The sequence below is a fragment of the Platichthys flesus genome, chromosome 4, assembly GCF_949316205.1.
Source record: "Platichthys flesus chromosome 4, fPlaFle2.1, whole genome shotgun sequence".
Taxonomy (NCBI): Eukaryota; Metazoa; Chordata; class Actinopteri; order Pleuronectiformes; family Pleuronectidae; genus Platichthys; species Platichthys flesus.
The window spans coordinates 10,599,007-10,619,574 of record NC_084948.1 but is presented as its reverse complement, the minus strand read 5'-3'; the positions used below and the strand labels follow the sequence as shown (position 1 = coordinate 10,619,574).

At 42.9% G+C, this 20,568-nt stretch overlaps 1 protein-coding gene across 1 annotated transcript; it reads left to right on the top strand.

Annotated features, from left to right (window-relative positions):
* The first annotated feature begins 332 nt into the window (after positions 1-332).
* LOC133952097 (A disintegrin and metalloproteinase with thrombospondin motifs 15-like) lies at positions 333-18,607 on the top strand. The gene is made up of 8 exons (XM_062386386.1): positions 333-1,438; positions 3,992-4,124; positions 7,085-7,252; positions 8,985-9,268; positions 9,348-9,525; positions 11,376-11,551; positions 12,221-12,396; positions 14,555-18,607. Exons 1-8 carry the CDS (start codon positions 491-493, stop codon positions 15,330-15,332), a joined length of 2,841 nt encoding a protein of 946 aa, XP_062242370.1. The 5' UTR covers positions 333-490; the 3' UTR covers positions 15,333-18,607.
* Positions 18,608-20,568: the final 1,961 nt, after the last annotated feature.

Genomic DNA, 20,568 nt, shown 5'->3' with positions numbered 1-20,568 from the left:
CACACACAGGAAATGAGATGATATATGTTACTTTATCAATATTACAATTTAAAGTTCCTGTTTGAGATGAATGGCAAACTGTCGAAAGCGCACATACAGCGTGTGTGTATGAGTGTGTGTGTTTGTGTATGTGTGTGTGTGTGTGTGTGTGTCCGGGCTGTGGGAGGAGGGATGATGATGCTCCGGTTCCTGTCGCACATGCTGTACAGCAACAATAATATTTGGAGAGTTAAGTGGCTGCAGCACAAACCGAGACGCATGACCAGTGAGCTCTGTGTTGCGCACTCAGTCAGGTTTCAGACAGTGAGCGCCGCAGCTCGCACAAGTCGGAGGTCAGAGAGGACCCGGTGCAGGATGGCGAGGAAGCTGAGGCGGCAGAGCGGCTGCTTAGTTTTCTGAGAACGCTGTGCTCGCTGCGCACAACTTCTTACTGCAACGCGAACGCACCGCAGCTGAATATACACTGTGGACTTTTTCCCGAGGAGCAGAGATGGCTACACTCATTCATTGTTTGTTTGTTTTTATACATTTTCTCTTTTTATTGAAACAAACATTTTGCATGGAGCTCGATTTCTTCACACCCGAGAGCGTGGATCTCCAAGACGATGAAAAGCATCTGCAGGTGAAGGTTTTTCGATTAACTGCGTTCAAACAGGAATTTTACCTCAGACTCACACCGGATTCTAGTTTTCTGTCTCCGGGCACCGTGGCCCCTGAGAGTGACCCTTTGGCACCTAACGCTTCTGAGGCGGCAGACCTCAGGGCATGTTTCTACTCCGGAGATGTCAACACAGACCCGGACTCATTTGCCGCTGTCAGCCTGTGTAAAGGTCTCCATGGAGGCTTCTCCTATAAGGGAATGGAGTATTTCATCAGTCGAAACGGGGCTGAAGACGCAGCCGTCGCGTCTGGATACAGAAACTATTTGGACAGGACGCATGTCATCCGCCGCCGGGGACGCACTGATGCGCACTCGGGCCGCAACTTCACCAGCAGGTGTGGAGTGACACCTGATCCCAGCTTCACCGTCTCCCTGGAGAAGTACAAGCATGTGGGCGAACTAGATAATGATGACTTCACTGAAACTGTGTTGAAAACCTTAGGCAGGTCAAAAAGGTTCGCCTCCACCCCCAGGTTTGTGGAGGTGCTGGTGGTGGCAGATGAATCGATGGCTACATTTCACGGGGATGACCTGAAGCATTATCTTCTGACCCTGATGTCAGTGGCAGCCAGGCTCTACAAACACCCCAGCATCTTCAACTCCATCAATATAGTGGTGGTGGGCTTCATGGTGATAAGTGAGGCCAACAAGGGACCGAAGGTTTCCAGTAACGCAGCCCTGACTCTGCGCAACTTCTGCTCCTGGCAGAAGAAGTTGAATAAACACAACGACAAGCACCCTGACTACTGGGACACTGCCATACTGTTCACCAAACAGGTAAGCAGGGGTGTGTGTGTGTGTGTGTGTGTTCACCTATATGAAACAGACATGCTGCATAATCGTGTGTATGGGTATGTTATGAGACAAGGGGGCACAAGGGCCACGGACAGACAGACATAACATAACAGACAGGAAATTGCCACCCCCTACTCACAAATGAAGTTCTGGTTCATTTGATTACAAAATGTCATTGATGTCATTGTGTTTGTGATTGTGTGCGTCTGTGTGGATTTCCATGCTGTTATGGTCATTCAGTGTCCCTTTTAATCATTTTTCATTGCACGTCTTTGTAGCCATGTTGCATCTCTTGATTTGTTTTGCGACATTCCAACAAGAAATATGAATCTTCCTTCATACAGAGACTCAGGTCCAGTGGCCCGCTAACCCTTTGGGCCCTTTCACATTGTGTGCCTGCAATACCCATTGAGTAATCCATCCTCGAACTGTGTGTTGTCTGCACAGCTGCGCAATGCACGTCATGTAGTCCTGTGTTAGCTGCTTCAGCGAGTCACTGGAAAAGATCAACTAAGTCAGTCGTTTCCAAGAACTCACCCCTGTGTGCTCCTACAGAATAAGAGCTGGGTCGTTATCTGCCTACATGAGGTGCCGTCATAAAGATCAGAGCAGTTCATAAAACTCCAGTTTGAATCCAAATCACTGCTCCATTCAAGCTAATGTAAAGTGACACCACCTAAAGCCTTCAGAACAGTCACAACTGTGACCACTTACCTATATATCTTTCTGCATCACTAATTTATTTGTGTCTCTCCTCTTGTGATGTCTGGTTGTTAACATCTGCTTTTAATCACGTCCAGCAGTCTGATACACGACCTCTCTGCCTCACGGCAGAGCAACATGTAAAACTCATCGAGGTCAAAACATCCCAGCACTGAGAAAGATCACATATTTACACCAAGTGCAGGGCCAGTGTTGTTGTCCTTATAGGGCACAATGGGCACAGCTGCTTCGTTTGAAAAAACCTTGTCATAGGTTCTGGAGAGCAAGTGATTCGGAGAACACGTGCCTGGCCGAAAGTGCTTCTGGCATCCTTAGGCCTCAGTGTAACACTTAGTCAACACGTTCACCACTGTTTGTCTATATTCCTTTGTTTACTGCAAAAGCACAGCAAAGACTTCTTGATCGACTGTAATCCCAGAGCAGAGAGATCCAAGCAGGAGAAAAATAAGTGCTAAAGATCCATGAAAAGATCTAACACTTGTATGAAAACCACTGAATCATGGGCAATATTCTAATGTTCTATTCTGCACTTGCCAAGAGGCATGTTAGTCTTAAAATAAGGTGTGTTCAGGTGCATTGTCGCTCATTGCTAACTCGAGGAAGCAGAGATTGATCGCACAATTGTCCAATGAAAACCTGGTCTGAGATCAGTGGTGCAGGCTTTCACTGCAATTTTTAAGGCACATTATGATTTATATATAAATTAACATGCACTTATTTACAAGGTTGCACAACTGGCACTATGACCTTCATTGAACTGAAGATGACACCTCCTTAATGCTTGTGAGGCTATGTAAGTGTAAAGCTTTGAGCTGAATGCTAGCAGCAGAATGCAACACATGAAGATGAGCAGTTATTATATCTCCACATGTTCCCCATGTTCGCTAAAATGCCAATATTAGTAAATAAACTACAAATGAGGTTGAAGGGAATGTCATAAACCAATTAATGGACCATTCCAAAGGTTGACCCGATGATGGTGCTGAATGGAAATGTAAGTGAGCAACAAAGTTATTCTTCCTGAATATCTTGAGAATCTAAACATATCTGAGCCATTTCAATCAAAACCACAAACATCAACTTCATGATGGCTGTAGAGGAAAAGTAAAGAGATCACTAAGTCATTTGGATTCATCATCTACGGACCATCAATGTAAAATCAATAAATGCATTTACATTGAGCTTTTCTATTCTTGATGACCACTCTGAGTGCCTTCAGGACAGTTTTGCCATTCACCCACATGTCTTCATGTCTTTTTGACCAAGGATATTTAGGTTACGGGATAGGGGAGGATGGGATCGAGCCACTAACCTGTTGGTTAGTGGATGACCCGCTCCACCTCCTGAGCCACAGCTGCATGCACAGGATGTTCCAAAAGATGTTGTTGAGATATTTCAGTCTGGATCAAAATGATGGAGGGATGTCAAGGATACAAGAGGAAACAGTGACTCGTAAAAAGAAAAGACTGTAGCGGAGCTGGCATGGCTGTCCTTCACCCTGGGCTATGAGCTGCAGGTGGGACTCATCTAGTCCTCCCGAACTATCTCCTTACCTCTTACCTAAACACCGAGGGGAAATCTCTAATGGGCCATCTCCCCTGACTCCCTGCTTCAATATATTTTAAGAAGCGAGCAGCAATAAGCAAACCACAGTCCCATGTGCTTTGTATTAGTGCCGTTTACGCTGTGCTCACTCTGTAACTCTCAGCTCAACCACACGAAACATGTTCAGAACATGGCTCCAGGTCCTATCTGATTTTTCTAAGAAAAAAAAAGTCCTTTCACATTTAACCCTCAAGTCTCTGTCCCCAGGATCTCTGTGGAGCCACAACCTGCGACACACTGGGGATGGCTGACGTCGGGACCATGTGTGACCCGAAGAGGAGCTGCTCTGTCATCGAGGATGACGGCCTGCCCTCGGCTTTCACCGCTGCCCACGAACTAGGTTAGAGACATGCTGATTGTCGGTGTAGTTTGGATGAAGTGTAACTGATTAGGAGGGAGCTGCACTTCCTGTGCATTTGAGATTTATGCTAATTCACAGTTGAATTGCAGCAGGCCTCAGAAGGAGATATGCTTGAGGCAAGTGGTTCTTAGACTTAATCTGGAACATGGTCCCCTTCAGAAGGAGAAAAGAGCTTGTGCCCCCACTCCAAACTTTTTCTAAAACACAGGGAAGGCAACTGAATAAAAGTTTAACATTAGTGAAATAAATTGTATGAATAGTAGTTATTTTCCGAAATACACTCACTCCATGTACTCCCCTCCCAAGATTCCAAATGTTTTCAAACTAAAACAATCCCTCTCCACATGAGCGCGCTGTCTCAGTTTTAATCATAATTCATAACAGACCTTAAAACACATAATAACATGACCACTCACCTACACTGGGTAGTTTGGGCTGGTGTAAACAGGAAGCATTTGGTTTATAGTTGCAGAATTGTCCCAGATTGTTTGAATAATAGATCGTCTCCTCCACGTAAGCAGTTATATTATTGTAAAAAGCTGACTTGAACTTCACAACATCTGTTAGCTTAGACAACAGGGTCAGCAGCTCTTGTAATAGATTATATTGATGATGTGTTCTACACTGGTAGTTGAGGCCAGTTAGTTTTCTTCTGGTATAGGGGGTCATGTGATGGGCCTGACCTAATAAGCCAAATCTACGTTTTTACTGAAAAGACCCAATCAGTAAGCAGTTGTGAGAGTCTACGTCATTGTTTCTAAACATCTCAGTCTCTGCCCAGCTACAATCAAATGCAGCCCTGGAATTTTCAAACTAAAAGAGGACAGCGTTTCCAAACTTTTCCTTTTAGTGGCTCTAAAACATTGGAGTAGTATGGAAATCAGGTATATCCATTGTTGCATTTTCAAGTGAAAATGTAATAGTATAGTGTAGGTGTGTGTGCATGTGTTGAGGTAGCTACACACACACACGCGCACACACACACACACCAGTCTCCACAGTGGCTCAGTGCCCATCTCAGGGGTGGCCACATCACAGATTGAGAACCACTGGCTTTAGGGCAATAGCTCCATACAGCCTTAACTTAAACTGTCAAAGGAATTCTGCAGTCCAGTTTGACAGACGCATGTGCACGTAATCAGTGTGTTAACTGACCTGCCTGGAAAGCTCTGCAACTTTCATCACGATCTACATGTTCTCAACCCAGTCCCAGAGCACTGCAGGGTTATTAGTCCCACCAGCTAGTTCATTACTTTGACCTGATGTCCGTTTGTGAAGGGGTCTTACAGGCTAAGGTTAAGATCAGTGCATGTTCCACATACCAGCTGCACAACGTAACTCTGCACATCGGCAGCTGCTAACAGCAAGAGAGAGATATGTTTTGGAAAAAAATCTTGAAAATTGCGATTCAGGTCCTTTCCTCACATGGTTACATAAACTCACTAAAGTACACCCCAGCTGTAATTCTCTGGCAGAGGAAGAAAAGGCCAATTTAAGAAAGAAATTACACCGAAACTTTTCTCTGGACTTAGCTCTGACATTTTTTGATGGAAAAGGCGCTGATTTCTGTTTGTTGCTTTAAAACATTTGCATATTTTCTTTATCTCCAAGGTTTAGTTGGGTTTGACTCCAGTCTTGTGTTTAGGAAGGAGTCGGGGCCAGGACTTGTTCTCTGAGCTGGGACTTTGAGGGGAAGCAGATATAGCCTGTTGTTTCCAATGTTTATCAAATACACTTGCACTTTTAAAGCTGATTGTTTATACATTTTATCTATCTTGCTAAACCAGTACAGAAAGAGAAATGATTGTTGGTTTAAGGGAAAATGTCATGACAAACAAAAATGATATAACTACTTCAAAAATAGCTCTTTTATGGGTTCCTACTAGAGTTTTTCCTCTGTCAGATAAACCAACGCTTTGTTCTTTGCCCCACAGACATGAGATATGAGACCACTTCTCTCATCTCACTCTTACCATAGCATAAATTTCTGAACAATTATTTTTGAATGCCTGTGCCTAGTTTTCTTGCTTATTAATTAGCTACAATTACCAACTTTTGATTGACATCACAGCTGGGTCATCGTACATGTGCTTGGAGAAAGTATTGTAGGATCCAAATGGATCCATCTGAAATCTGACATCATGCTGAATTCAGAAGTGAGAGAAGAGATTTATGACCTTGTGGCGGAGGAGAAGTTTCCCGAACAGCTTGAACTATAGGGTGAATTAACTGAACTGACTATTTATTTTCTATGGTAGCAGTGACCGATATATTTATATGTGCAACACGGTAAAATGGAAAAGGAACTAAAGTTGAACACCGCTAATCCTTCCTCCTGTACTTTTTGATGCAGTTTAATGGATAGTATTAAATCAGCTGTAGTTTACTCAATGCTTACGCTATAAGGCCAATCTTATTAATAATAACAATCAGTGGTTGATGGGGCTGTAAAAGACGCAGGACTCATGCCTGAGACCAGATGCACAAGTAACTCCTGAGGCCCCAGGGGAGGCATTGATTTACACTGACCACGAATATGTTAAATAATGACACAATTTCCCTCCGGAACGGTCCTGGTCCATGATTAAATAAGCTGAAACCACAGTTTAGGATTGTTCTCTTTTTCTTTTGGAAAGAACTGCATGTTCGTATTTAGGGAATGAAACAATTTTCTCAGGGAACTGAATTCCCCTGTCAGACCAGATTTAGAGCATGGACATGTGCCACGCATTCCTGTCGGCTGTGATATCAGCTCCAATTCAGTCCAAGTTGACTTCACTTTTATACATCTCATACATATGTGTTCGTGCAGAAACTTCCCTGTAACCACCCAGTAACTGAACCAACTGCATATCAGGGTATGACATTGAATGCAACTACTTGAGTCCCACCACGGTGTGACCATCTGTCTCTGTTCCCACCCCACCCTCTCTCCACAGGCCACGTCTTCAACATGCCCCACGACAACGTGAAGGCATGTGAGGAGGTGTTCGGGAAACTAAAGGACAACCACATGATGTCTCCCACTCTGATTCAGATTGACAGGAGCCGACCCTGGTCTGTTTGCAGCGCAGCCATCATTACCGAGTTCCTGGACAGAGGTCATGGTTAGTAAACACTTCCTGTGCGTCTCTCTGGACGTGGATGGACTCGCTAATTCTGTCCAGGCTGTGAGCTGTCAGCTGGTAGTGATCTAACCCGCAAAAAAACAGACATTGGCTCGCTTTTGTCACAGTTATACTCATCATCGTGGTAGTATGACCGAAGGCCAGAAATATTTCTTCTTTTCATTAATATGTCTCTATGGATAAATGAGGCTTCACAGCGAGTGGCTCCTTTAAAGCTGTGCAGCCAGTAACATCCAGTCATATTCACTCAGGTGTACATTGCAGACTTTACAGGCTGACATTTCCACACTGTTACTCTGACAAACACACTCATGCCCACCAGCTTTAATAAGGAACAAATGATCACGGTTTGCTGTACATCTGGTGTGCCGACCACAACCTTTGTGCTTAGCCTGTTGTCAATCAGCCTTGAAGTTGCTTCAAGCCTCAAGGTCAACGTTGCTTCATTTGAACAAACAGGCGACCAACGCTCTGTGGCAGTCATTGAGGGCAGGGCAGTGTGCCTTCAGACTGTGGACCGTGTCTATTATTTTTATTTATACTTTTATTTATTGGGGGTCTGCAGATTTTTTTGATTGCTTAACAGACCTCTGAAATAGCCGACACGCAAGGCATGACAAAATACAAAGAGTCAAGTGAATAAGTAAAACATATATGAATCCCACATGTGAACAGAAATAAATCAAATTCAGTTGTTTTATGGAAAATATTGACTCTAAAATCTTCTAACTACACTCTGCATCATAGACTATATATAAAAAACTCTGCACACACTTCAAATGTTCACTGTGAAGTTCAAATGCGAGAGGATGAAACCTTATATGAGCAAAGAATCCACAGAAATATCATAATATCCAAATAAGTCAAAACATTTGAATGGAAGGACATTTCAAAAGTGTACTTAAAGCAGCATTTTTTTATTCAAGTGATGGATCAGAGGATGCCTCTTTGAGCAACCCATTCACAGAGAATTATCATCGGGCAGTTTTTGTGTCTTTTTGCTCATTGTCTTGGTTTTCTGTTCAAGATATCAATCACATGAGGAGTATTTGTTGACATCTGAGGGCCGCAACTAACGACTCATGTCCATATTCCTCAAATTATCAGTCCTTTATATATGAGGCTCACTCAAACATGACATCACATCACACTATCATATTATCATGTGAAAGGTTTCGTTTGTTATAACAGACCTGGTTTCTATCTATGATGTGTTTATATTGCAATAACTTAAAAATACATTGTTGTAAGAATAAACCTTTCATGTTATAATGTGTAGCTGACATGTTTTGCTTTTTCTGCCAGGAAAGCAATACATGTGTGGCGTAGCTTCAGATGAGAAAGATTTTTGTGTGCAAAATGAATTGGCATAAGAAAGAATGGTTTCGGTCGATGCACTATTTTTCTGAGGGAAAGTATCTGGCTCTTAAGCTAACTTTGTGTGACTGCTGACAGGTATCAGTGGGTTTATTCGATCTGAAAACATCTGCCTGTTGCTGCTGGAAACAAGTCAAAGTTAAAACAGAAATATTTCCAATGTTTAAAAGGCGGACCAGCAGCATCCAAACGGCTCAATAAACTCTGCTCTTTGAGTAGATATTTTTGAACACTTCCACATGTTTAGTCATGAAGTCACTGGATATCAATATCCATATGAGTCAGTGCAGTGTGCAGTGGGACTGAGAGCAGTGCTGTGGGTCTGTTTCTTTAGGCGACTGTCTGCTGGACCAGCCTCAGAGGCAGCTGTCTCTCCCGGACAACCTGCCTGGCTCCAGCTACAGCCTGCACCGCCAGTGTGAGCTCGCCTTCGGTCCCGCCTCCAAACCCTGCCCATACATGCAGCCCTGCTCCAAACTGTGGTGCACTGGGAAGGCCAGAGGACAGCTGGTCTGTCAAACCCGACACTTTCCCTGGGCGGATGGGACCAGCTGTGGCACCGGCAAGGTCTGCTTCAGAGGAGTCTGCACGGATAAGAACTCCACCATGCAAACCAAGGTGAGTGTTGGAAGATCAGTTGCCATCGGTCATTTTAATGGAAACAACTGAAGTATGGCCTCTTTTCGTTTGGTCGCAGGTGGATGGCCGGTGGGGCAAATGGGGGGGATTTGGCGATTGTTCCCGCAGTTGTGGTGGAGGAGTTCAGCTCGCCAAGAGGGAGTGCAACAACCCCGTCCCTGAGAATGGAGGCAAATACTGCTACGGCCTTCGCATCAAATATCGCTCCTGTAATCTCAACTCTTGCTCTGAAACAGGTACGCTAGCCTCTGCTCACACAGGGAGACACAGAGAGAGCTCTGACTGACCATTCACTAAAACTCTACCCCACAGGCACAGTTCCACAACTTCACCACATTAGTTCATTTAATTACAAACAACAGATCCATAGAGACGTCAGCGTATTTGTTCTCTAAGTTAAAGGCACAGTGTGTAGAATTGAAGAATATCTAGTGGTGAAGGTGCATGCTGGATACCCCTCACCTCACCCTCCCCTTCCAAACATGAAAGAGAACCTGTGGTAGCCTTCAGTTATAAAAACTCAAAAGTTGTTTTGTTTGTCCAGACTGGGCTCCTGTAAAAACCTGGCAGCCTTGGTAGATTTTAAGATAAGGTATTGAATCTAAAGATCCTATTCCATGGTAAAGAAAACAATATTTTGTACAATTGAGATGAAACACCCGAGTGAAAACATCACTGGGATTATTGCACATAAAATTTCAGCCAATATATGCCTTTCACCGACATCTTACACACTGAACCTTTAAGCTTAGTTTTGTCAATTTAATGGAAACCTATAGAGCAACACATTCTGCTCTCTACATAAGAAAGCCTGCACATCGTTACTTAGGTGCTTTCTTTAGTAGAATTACACAAAAAGTACAGAACCAATTTGCACCTATTTGTTGGCCACTTGTTGAAGGGATGAAGCGTGAGTCAACCCACGAAATTTTAGGGCTGACCCTGTTGATGGGACAGAGCCGGTATTTTTTTAATCTCTTTACTCAGAACTTTAAAACTACTATAACAAATCTGAATAAAGGGAAAAATGTATCACTATCACATTATAATAGCAAAAGTTTATTGTGAAAATAATGTTTTTCAAATCTAAGTCTATTTTTATTTTTTAAAAGGACACATTTCCTCTTATAAAAATATATAATAGCTGATAAATATGGAGATACTACACAAACAGACTTTTAACTTCCACTTCAGAGAAGTCTAGTTGTCATGTTCACATTTTGGACCATTTGCTCTCAAAAAAGCTTTTGGTGGTCTTGATGGTCCATGGACGTGTCCCCCCACTTGGATTATGCATACACTAAAAAGGATGTGAAAATGCATGGGGCTGTGCTTTAGGAAAGAGTGTTCATTGGTAATCTCAAAGGAGCTTTGTGTATCCATCAATGACAACTTCCCTTACTTTTTCAAGCCCATATGTACAGTATGTCCGTACGTATGGACGCCCCATTCTTGTGATCACGAAATCTCTAGAACGCCTTAAAAGGAATGTCTTCAAATGTGGTACAAACATTCATTTGGACTCATGGAGTTCATGCTTAGAATCTGGTGGTCAAGGTTCAAAGGTCAAGGTCACTGTGTTCTCACAAATCAAGAGTTTTGCCTTGTGAATGTGATATCTCAAGAATGTCTCAAGACAATTCTCTCCACTTTGGCAAATAAATTCACCTGGACTCACAAAGGTAAATGTTTAGATTTTACTGGTCAAAAATCAAAAGGCCAAGGTCACGTGGCCTCTCAACATATGCTCCTGGCCTCTTGAATGCAAAACCTCAAGAACACTTTGAGGGAAAACGTTTGATTGTCACTTGGACTCAGAGACAAAGTGATTTTATTTCTAGTTATGTTTTATTTTTATTCAGTGGGTTCATCTGCTGCAACATAAACATTTCCCGATGTAGGATCAGTAAAGAACATTTATCTATCTACACTATCTCTGTATGTAAAGATGTCACTGTAAAATGTAAAATGTGCTATACGTGCAAGGACAGAGAGCATGAGTGGTACATTACTCAATCCCTCCCGGGGCAGTAAACAGTGCTGCAGTAGCTGTCAATCAACTCAAAGCTTGTTTTTCTCTCTCCAGGTAAGAGTTTCAGGGAGGAGCAATGTGAGGCGTTCAACGGCTTAAACCTGAACACCAACAGACTGGGATCCTCTGTGGTGTGGGTTCCCAAATATTCCGGCATCTCTCCCAAGGACAAATGCAAGCTCATCTGCCGTGCTAACGGGACTGGGTACTTCTATGTCCTTGCTCCTAAGGTGTGTATCATTTTTTTTTTTCACTAAACCATTCCTCATACCAAATTTTTTAATCCACACCCACTTTTCTACTCACTGAAAAAATGTCCACATACTCAGATCTGTCTAAAAGCCTGAGACAGGACGCTGGGAAATGATCTTAATCTTCTGAGCTGCAGTTGTGCTGCCTAATAAAATCTGGACTCTTTGTCCTTGAACACCTCGACACAAGTCAGAACCTCATTGGAGGTGAAGTTGAAACATTTATTGAGCGGCTCCATCTTCACAGAGGTTTCCTGGTTTGGTGTTTACAGTAACTGTCGGCCTGGTGTGACTTGGCCCTCATCCACAGTGCAAGAAGAAACAGCCCAATCTGTCCGCTGCACAATGAGTGGAGATGTGTTAGTGGCAGTAGTGGTGAGAGAGGGCTACATACAGGGATTGCATCGCTTCACAGCTGGGGCTGGACAGCATGAAAACACGCTTGTAGCAGCAACACAAGTCCACATCCCTCTTTCACTCACGCACACTGTACCTCTCTCTGGTTCATTATTTTTATTTATTTATATGGGTTCAAGCGTTTATCAAAATGTGAGCACATCTCCAGCCTTGTTCTCGCTGTCCTACTCTCATATTACCCAATGACCTGAGCCCAGGATGACATAACTTTTACAACCTCAAACCCTGCAGGTGGTGGATGGGACGCCCTGCTCTCCGGACACCTCGGCCGTATGTGTTCAGGGAAAATGCATCAAGGCCGGCTGCGATGGCAAGCTGGACTCTAACAAGAAGTCTGACAAGTGTGGCGTGTGTGGCGGGGACAACAAGGCCTGTAAGAAAGTCTCGGGACTGTTCACCAAACCTGTGTAAGTAGAGAGTCGACACACTGAACCACTCTTTTTGGGTTCCCATCTAAAGTGGTGGGATAGTCCAGGGTCAACTTTATTTTATGACCATGCGTAATGGCAAGACTGAACATGTACATGGTAATAAGAAAGGAAACCCATAGTCATCACAGAGTCTCAAAAGTAACTTTACTGTTTGTTTTTATCTGAATTTATGAATAAATATCTTAAGATGATAAGATTTTCATCTAAGTTACTTTTATGGAAAATCTATATAAACCCCAAACGCATACATCATTGTGTTTCTCTTGTGTATCCACCTTTATGCTGACTTTGTTGAATTGTGAATTTGCAATATATCTTCAGTGTTAATAGAATAGACAATGTGGCTGAGTGCCACATTTCATGATTACAGGGTTGACCAAGGTTTTAAACCAGGGAGCAGCAGTCAAGGGTCTCCAGACAGGAGACAGACCAGAGGAGAGGCATGCAGCACTGCTCTGTTGTGTTGGAAAATAGTCTGTGTCTAAGAAAGTTGAGGAATTACATCAAAGAATGCATGCATATCTACAGAGAGTTGACTCTGGATACAGGTCTGGAGATCAGCAGGACTGGATTCTGCTCTTGGATCCACACTATTAGGATACTTAGTGTGCTTTATGCTCTTTTGGGAATCTGCTGACAGAATTGATGAATTCACTGAAGTGGTATGTTGCTATGTCTCCACTCTTATCCCCACTAAGAAAGTTACTTTGGATATCTAAAGATCTTCTTGCACAATAAAATAGGAAAGTCAAAGCAAGAGAAATAGAAACAGTGAAGGAAATAAAAAACAAACACAAATTACACAAGATGTAAATAACTCATTGAAATAGATTTAGGTCAGACATCTTGGGGACAAGTCACATGTTTTTACACAATCAATAACATGAGACCAATGACTTAAAAGCAATGATTTTATTTTCTGGGATGAAAAGTATACAGGAAAAGACGGGGTCTCATTGACACAGTGTGAACGAGGGCTCTTCTAGCAAATCATAAAAGGAATTGTGGGTCCGGATATCATCAGCAGCTGGGTATTAAAATAAAATTCATGTGCAGATCAGATGCATCTTTTTATTTTTTCAAGTTTCATGTTGTAAGTTATGAAAACAACAAATTTTCCAGTGCCTGGGATCAGCATCTGTTACCTGTTCCCCTAAATTCCATAGTCATGAAATGTTTTGAAGAAAGAAAAAAATTTGGAAAAACATAAACATGATGCCTCTGTCCTATTCCTGATTCACATGATCATTTTCATCATTTTGCTTAAGACTTAACCTGCCCAGACTCAACAGTCTTGTCAAAGTGTTTTAACAGCTATAACCAGCATCTGCTTGAGAGGGATGAAGCATTTCATTCTCCTCCAGATTCTCCTTCACCCAGGGAGTTTGAGTTGTTTCCATGTGGTCACTGCTTAAGGCTTCCACTTGTAAGAACTAAAAAGGTACAATTTTGTGTTTTGTTTTGTGGCTGTAGGCTTGTCAAACGCTTGCCACCATTCGTTTTTTTTAACTGGACGTGAAGTGTTTCGGTCAGGCCAAAGTCAAAGAGCTTTATTTCCAAAATATAACTTCTGTATTTAACACTTACACCGGCACAGTCTAATGAGCTGCTTAAATCATGAGGGGGGTCGGGTGGGGGTCACTTTTGAAGTACAGCTTTTGTGCTTAAAGTCAGGTTGATCATATTAAAGAGAAGCTGCTATATCACAGATGTTTGGCTTTGGAACTTTGCAAACCCTTTACGTAGGCCACACCAAAACCTATATAACACACTAAAGGTAAAAAAACTGAATAAGCATCATAAATTTCCTGTAGAGATGTTGGCGGATGGCTCATGAATAACAAAATAGAATCAGTTTGTGAAATATTGTTAGAGTTACTGCTGATAACACTATAGTGAAACAGTCACTTTGAATAGAGTTTACTCATTTCAGCCAGCCTATTCTCTCTGTGCAAAGATAGGCTTGTGTCAATATTTCCACTAGAAGCATAGAAAACAAATCTTACTCTGGGGAAGGGGGAAACAAGTAGCGACTTGCTGCACTCTACTTTATTCTAGAATTTAAATTAAATTACATCATCACCAATGAAAAATAGCATAATTAATATTTCACATCTCCACTCTTCCTTTCCAGTAATGGCTACAACTTTGTGGTGGTGCTGCCAGTGGGAGCCTCCAACATTGACATCCGTCAGCGCGGCTATCGAGGAATGGTCAGCGATGAAAACTACCTAGCAGTAAAGAATCAGCATGGCACGTACCTCCTGAACGGCAACTACGTGGTGTCAGCGGTAGAGCGCGACCTGCTGGTGAAGGGCAGCCTGCTGCGCTACAGCGGCACCTCCACATCTATAGAGCTTCTGCGGGCCACCAGGCCCTTGCAGGAGCCCCTGACAGTTGAGGTTCTCTCTGTGGGGAAGATGACTCCACCCAGGGTGCGCTACTCTTTCCACGTCTCCAAGGAGAGCAAGGAGGAAAAAACCCTGAAGAAGGAGGAGAGAAGCCACAAAACACATAACAGCGTCCTGATGGACAGCAACAAAGTAGAAGTTAAGAAGCAAGCAATGAGTAAGAGGCCAGTTAGTCACTGGGTGACAGGAAATTGGGATATATGCACAGTGACCTGTGGCAGCGGTTTTCAGAAGAGGCTGGTGCAGTGTCAGAGTGTGGAGGGGCGTCCTGCAGTGGACTGTGACAGCACTGACAGGCCTGTAGCTGTGAGACCATGTGGGGATCCGTGCCCCATGTGGGATGTAGGTACCTGGTCCCACTGCTCCAAGTCCTGTGGAAGGGGCTTTAAAAGGCGGCCGGTGCACTGCATAAACGAGAATGGTATGAATCTACCCAGGGACCACTGCTCTGGACGGAGGAAGCCTCAGGAACTGGATCTCTGCAACCTAAAGCCATGTTAGAGCAGACCAGGCACAGTCCATGGATTGAATTTTGGAAGTCAACCTGATGAACCTTGTCCCAAATCAGCATGACAATGATTGGATGGCTGAGTTGGGTGCAAATCCTCCCAACTTCAGTCTAACTGTGTCATGCAGGGGTGTCTGCTCTACAGTAGAAGACAGGGAGTGCCCTGTCCTCCTGCTCCTGTTTGAAGACATAGATCTGTTTACATAAAAATAGAGGGAAAGCTGTCTTCTTGTAAAGTGAACTGTCAAACCAACTGTGGCAGGTTTGACTTTTGGTTTGTCTACCTCGACCTTAAACGATGACACAATGCCTGTGTAAACTGTATACAGATAGTAGCAGAGGATGCAGAGACAGTGATCATTCAATGCATAGGATGAGACAAGAATGGATGAAGGCTTGTGACACCCACACTGTGCTGTTATCAGAAGCAGGTATCAGTAAATGGACATTTCTTTCTCATTTCACTCATCACTGAAGTGACCGCTATGTGAAACACGGTACTGTATCTGCCACAGTTCAGGCATAATTGATCTGTGCTGTTCTTGCATCATTTTTTTAGTTCTTTGAATCGATGTCTTGATTTGGTGCCATTCACTTCCTCCATCAGAACTTATATCATTTGGAAATGAAACACGGTCAACATGATATCCTACGCACTTGAAACAGTCTCTTTCAATTGGATCGTTATCAAAGAATCCCTGAATACTAAAGACCAAATATCTAAAAACGTATTTTTTTTCCATAGGTAAATTTGTGTATACAGTGAATTTAGGCTGTTTATATGGTGCAAACGTAATGTGTTTCTGTCAGTTGTGTGTAAAACAGACAAATGTTAAGTTGTGTGTTCTGTTGCCAAAGAGCTATAACCCTCCACAAAGCCTTAGCACTGTGAGAGACGCTTCTCTGTATGAGCCGCACAGTAGCAGGGCTTCCTCAAAGAAACCTCGCGTACAGTCAGTTGAAAATTACCTTCCGACTGTCACAACACTCATTCCCCCTGGAGACTGAAGGCAGCTGTAAACATTTTTAAACACTTAACTGAACTTATCAATTAATCAGTCAACAGAGAAGGAACATGAAAGCAGGAACAAGCAAAACACTTTTCTGGTTCAACCTTCTTTCATTTTAAAGCTTTGTATTGGAGTCTTTGATGAACAAAACAAGCAACCTGAAGCTGTCGTGTTGGGGTCTAAACAAAAAGTGACATTTATATTTTTCACTACATTTTCAAAACAGCAACTGACTATGATCATACTAATAATTATTATTATAATAGCAGCAGAATACAAAAGGGAAGAGGACAGGACATAAGAAGCATTAAAACTGAATGAGGAAAAAGCAAAAATATGTAAAATCTCTCACAATAAATGGAAATGGAAATGCATTAGCTGCTTTAAAAACACATTACTGGAAAAATAGCTTTTGATCATATTTCAAAGCAAAGAGTTTTAGCTGTCCTGATGCTGAGCAGAGGGTTGTTCCAAGAGATGAAAGAGCTGAAAAAGTTCCACTCTGGGTAAATTCGACATTTTACAAAACCTTAAAAACAAAAGACCTTTAAGGATGAGCCAAAATATTATGACCACTCACAGATGAAACTCAAATCTTTGTTAATCCCATAACAATGGTGCATGTCAGAGTCTGGAATACAGGATATATGATGATAAATTAAAAGTTATATCTTATAGTCATTATGTTGCATGCAGGAGAAGTGGGCAAGTGTAAAGACCAGAGGGACTTAGACAAAGGCCAAATTGTTGTGGCCAGATGACTGGGTCAGAGTATTCTTCTAGGGTCCAGAGATCTGTGTCTGAACCCAACAAGACCTGAAAATGTAACTGAAACCGAACCGAATCAACAATTAGTTGAAAGCTGAGACTCTGGCCCATGAAAAGCAGAAAAATGTCCGTCCAAATCCAGCCAGCAGACACATACCTGATTGCCACTGGTTGTCAGTTTGTGACTTACTAAACACTATGACTAAAACATCAAGAGGAAAGTGGATGGTGACATGCCAACTTTCTGCAGTGAGATGCTAGGTGAAGCCCACAGTATATTCAAGGGGCAAAATGTTTATTCACCCCATGAAACACACACCCAGTAAAACTACTGGCAAAATCTACAAAAAAGTACCACACAGCTATTGCTGCACTTTCCATCCTTGCATTACAGTCTGTTGTTTAATGTGATTCTTCTCATTTAATTTCAAGTCATCATCTTTCCAATTGTTGGAACTGAGTCAGAGCTGGAACCATAATGGCATCTCTGCCAAGGCCCAACATAGGAAAATTAAGTGACACTTCAATTTGCTGGAGACAGATTTTTATTTGGATCTGCACTTAATTACATACTCTGCTAAACATGCCTGTTTTCTTTGGGCCAAATTAATGAATTATTTCTCCGCGAATTCTGTCAAAATGAGAAAAAGCAAATATCCAATCTCACAATGTTAAGGAAATCCCTGGATCTGCCCCTTTGTCCAGATCCACACCAACATTTCATGGAAATCCATTCAGTAATTTTTACATAATCCAACAAACAACGGAGAGGGCTGAAGACATAACCTCCTTGGTGGAGGTAAATATTTGAAGCATACTTTCCGAACAGAGAACAGATGAACAGTCTAAAATATATTTGGTAAAAGCTCATCAGACTTCACAGAATGATGGGAGATAATGACTATTACTCAAAGGTGAAACTTGCCTCAAGTCTCTCCAGTCCCTTAACAGAAAACTCATTTTATTGTTAATTTTGTATCTGTTCTGGTTCAGAGGGACAACTAAACAAACAAAAAGATGGTTTTGTACAGTTACTTCTTTTATTCACACCATGTACAGATAATGTTATCAGTTGTCTTCTGTATTGTATACTATGTATACATCCATCTAGCGGCATAAAATAAAATATATGGGATTATAACCATAAACGGAATCATGATTCATTATTACACAAAGGCATTACTACATTACAGATAAATGCTGTGTCTTGAATGTCTCCCTGTGCGCCTGCAGTATCTGTTGCATCAGATATGTGCTGAAACTGCTTCCTTCCATTACATGTAATGGGACAGTCTCGATATCGCAGCTCTCCTCCAACTGAAGCATGAGCAATGAAAATGCATTCATTCATCCACTTTGGTATTCTGTTGAATCAAGCTCTGTTGAACCAGCTGCACTGTAATAACACACCCAGCTTGGCCAGTGCCTGCCCAGTAAGCCTGACGCATTGTTGGATAGATGTCTTTCGGACTCAGACACCCTCACCCCAAGGATTTGATCCATGTGAGGGTTTAAAGCAGCGGTGGGGAACGTCCGGCCTTTAGGCTCTATATGGCCTGTGAGACAGTTTGATCCAGCCCATGAGGCAATTCATTAATATGAAATAGTTCTCATGAGAGCAATGCATTTTTTCTTCAATAAAAGAGACTAACATTGAGTTATTAGTTTTGGTTGAGGTCAAAAGAAGAAAGCCACGTCATTTCATGAAAATAGCCAATTTCAGCATTATTACATATGCAAACATGCAGCTAGTCTGGATGAATTAAATTGAAAACTGCTTTTTGGTAAAATCAATGTTCTTCTGTTAAGTTTGTGACCAACAAGCAGCTTTTACCAGATATTCTGAAAGAGACAATGTTACACAAGCAAGATATATGTTGAGCAAGATGATAGCTAAGGAGCTTCCCTTTGTCCCGGTTGGTTCGTTGTCGTCCGTATGCCTCGTCTTTCGTGCTTGTCATCTCCATCTCTTGTGAGTTCTAAGTGTTTTCCCAATTGTGTTTTATGTTTTTCAGTTTAGAATTTTGATATCCTATTCTATATGTTAATCCTGTTTAGTCGATTTTTGCCCCTAAGCAAAACTTTTTGTTGAAACATCTGCCTCTCGTCTTGGGTCCACCCGCTCCACACGAAACCTGACAGACCGACCCAACCAAGACATGGACCCAGCATACTTAGCCTTTTCTTTTGAGTCCATGATGGACATGCTGAGCACCTCAGGCACCCAGCACCAAGCAGTGCTTCTTGAAAGGATATCTTTACTATAGGCATGTCCAGTTTTATCTACTGACCCATACCTTGGCACCCGTCTGGCTTTTGGAGGACCAGCGCAGATTCTGCTGTGTTCAACACAGCAAAATCCCATCTCCTGTACAGCCTGCTCACAAGCAACCACCTCCAGTCCTGGGGGTCTCGTCAGGCACCACTCCAGTTCCGGCGTCGGGGGTCCCGCCGATCGATCGCCTCTCCAGTTCCTGTCCCTTGCCAGAGGATCCTGGCTTGTGCCTCTTCAGCACCTGTTCCGCGCCAGGGGGTCTCGCCTGGCGTTTCTCCAGTTGCTGGCACCTCTCCTGTTCCCCATTCCTGCCCCACATCTGGGGGTTAGGACAACGCCCCTTCCTGTACCTGGACAGCTGCAGCAGCTCCTATCCTCTCCAGAGCCCCCTGCATCTGTTCCTGACCGGCCTCCAGGCTGTCTGCCTGAGGCCCGTGCTCTGACCCTGATCGGCCTGCGGGCCATCTGCCCGAGCCCCTGTGCTCCGTCCCATTTTCCCTCCTCCGGACCACCCTCCTCCCAAATGTCTCAGTTTCCAGTTTGAACCATCTGGAATCCGACCCTTGACAGGGGAGGTTCTGTCATGGTTATGACTACGGACTGTTTATTCTTGCCTATTTATAGAGGAGTCTTTTCAGTTTTGATTATGACCTCCTTGTGTTTCGTGTCTATCGCTGTGTTTATGTTTGTAATCAACCTTTACCTGTGTTTCATCTTGTCCCAATCCCTTTTCCACTCTTTTTCTTTCTGTGTTTCAATCTGTGTTTAGATTTATATATTCTCCCTGTGTTCTGTTTCGTGTTTTATTTTGTAGTTTCTGCTCCTTGTGTGTTTTCAATCTTGACTCCCTCTTTGTCCTGTTTCCCGCCCTTGTGATTGTCAGCACCAGTACTCATGTGTTCCATCTGTGCTCAATTGCCCCTGCCTTCCCTGTGTATACAAGTTTCTGTGCTTCCCTTTGTCCTTGTTGGTCCACGTCATTTATGCCTCGTCATTCGTGCTAGTCATTCCTCTGCGTCATGTACATCTCTTGTGAGTCTCTAGTGTTCTTCGCAGAATTTTTTTCAGTTTAGACTTTTGTTATCCTATTCTAGTTGTTTTTCCTGTTTAGTGCATGCCTGAAGGACAAACCCTGGGTCAGCCATTTTGTCACGCACCTTGTCGAGGTGCAGGACA

Bases quoted from the DNA above. Each gene is read 5' to 3' on its own strand.
- LOC133952097 (XM_062386386.1), top strand. From the start codon at position 491: ATGGCTACACTCATTCATTGTTTGTTTGTTTTTATACATTTTCTCTTT. The intron at 1,439-3,991 runs GTAAGCAGGGGT...CTCTGTCCCCAG, and splicing joins CCATACTGTTCACCAAACAG to GATCTCTGTGGAGCCACAAC. The intron at 11,552-12,220 runs GTGTGTATCATT...CAAACCCTGCAG, and splicing joins TCTATGTCCTTGCTCCTAAG to GTGGTGGATGGGACGCCCTG.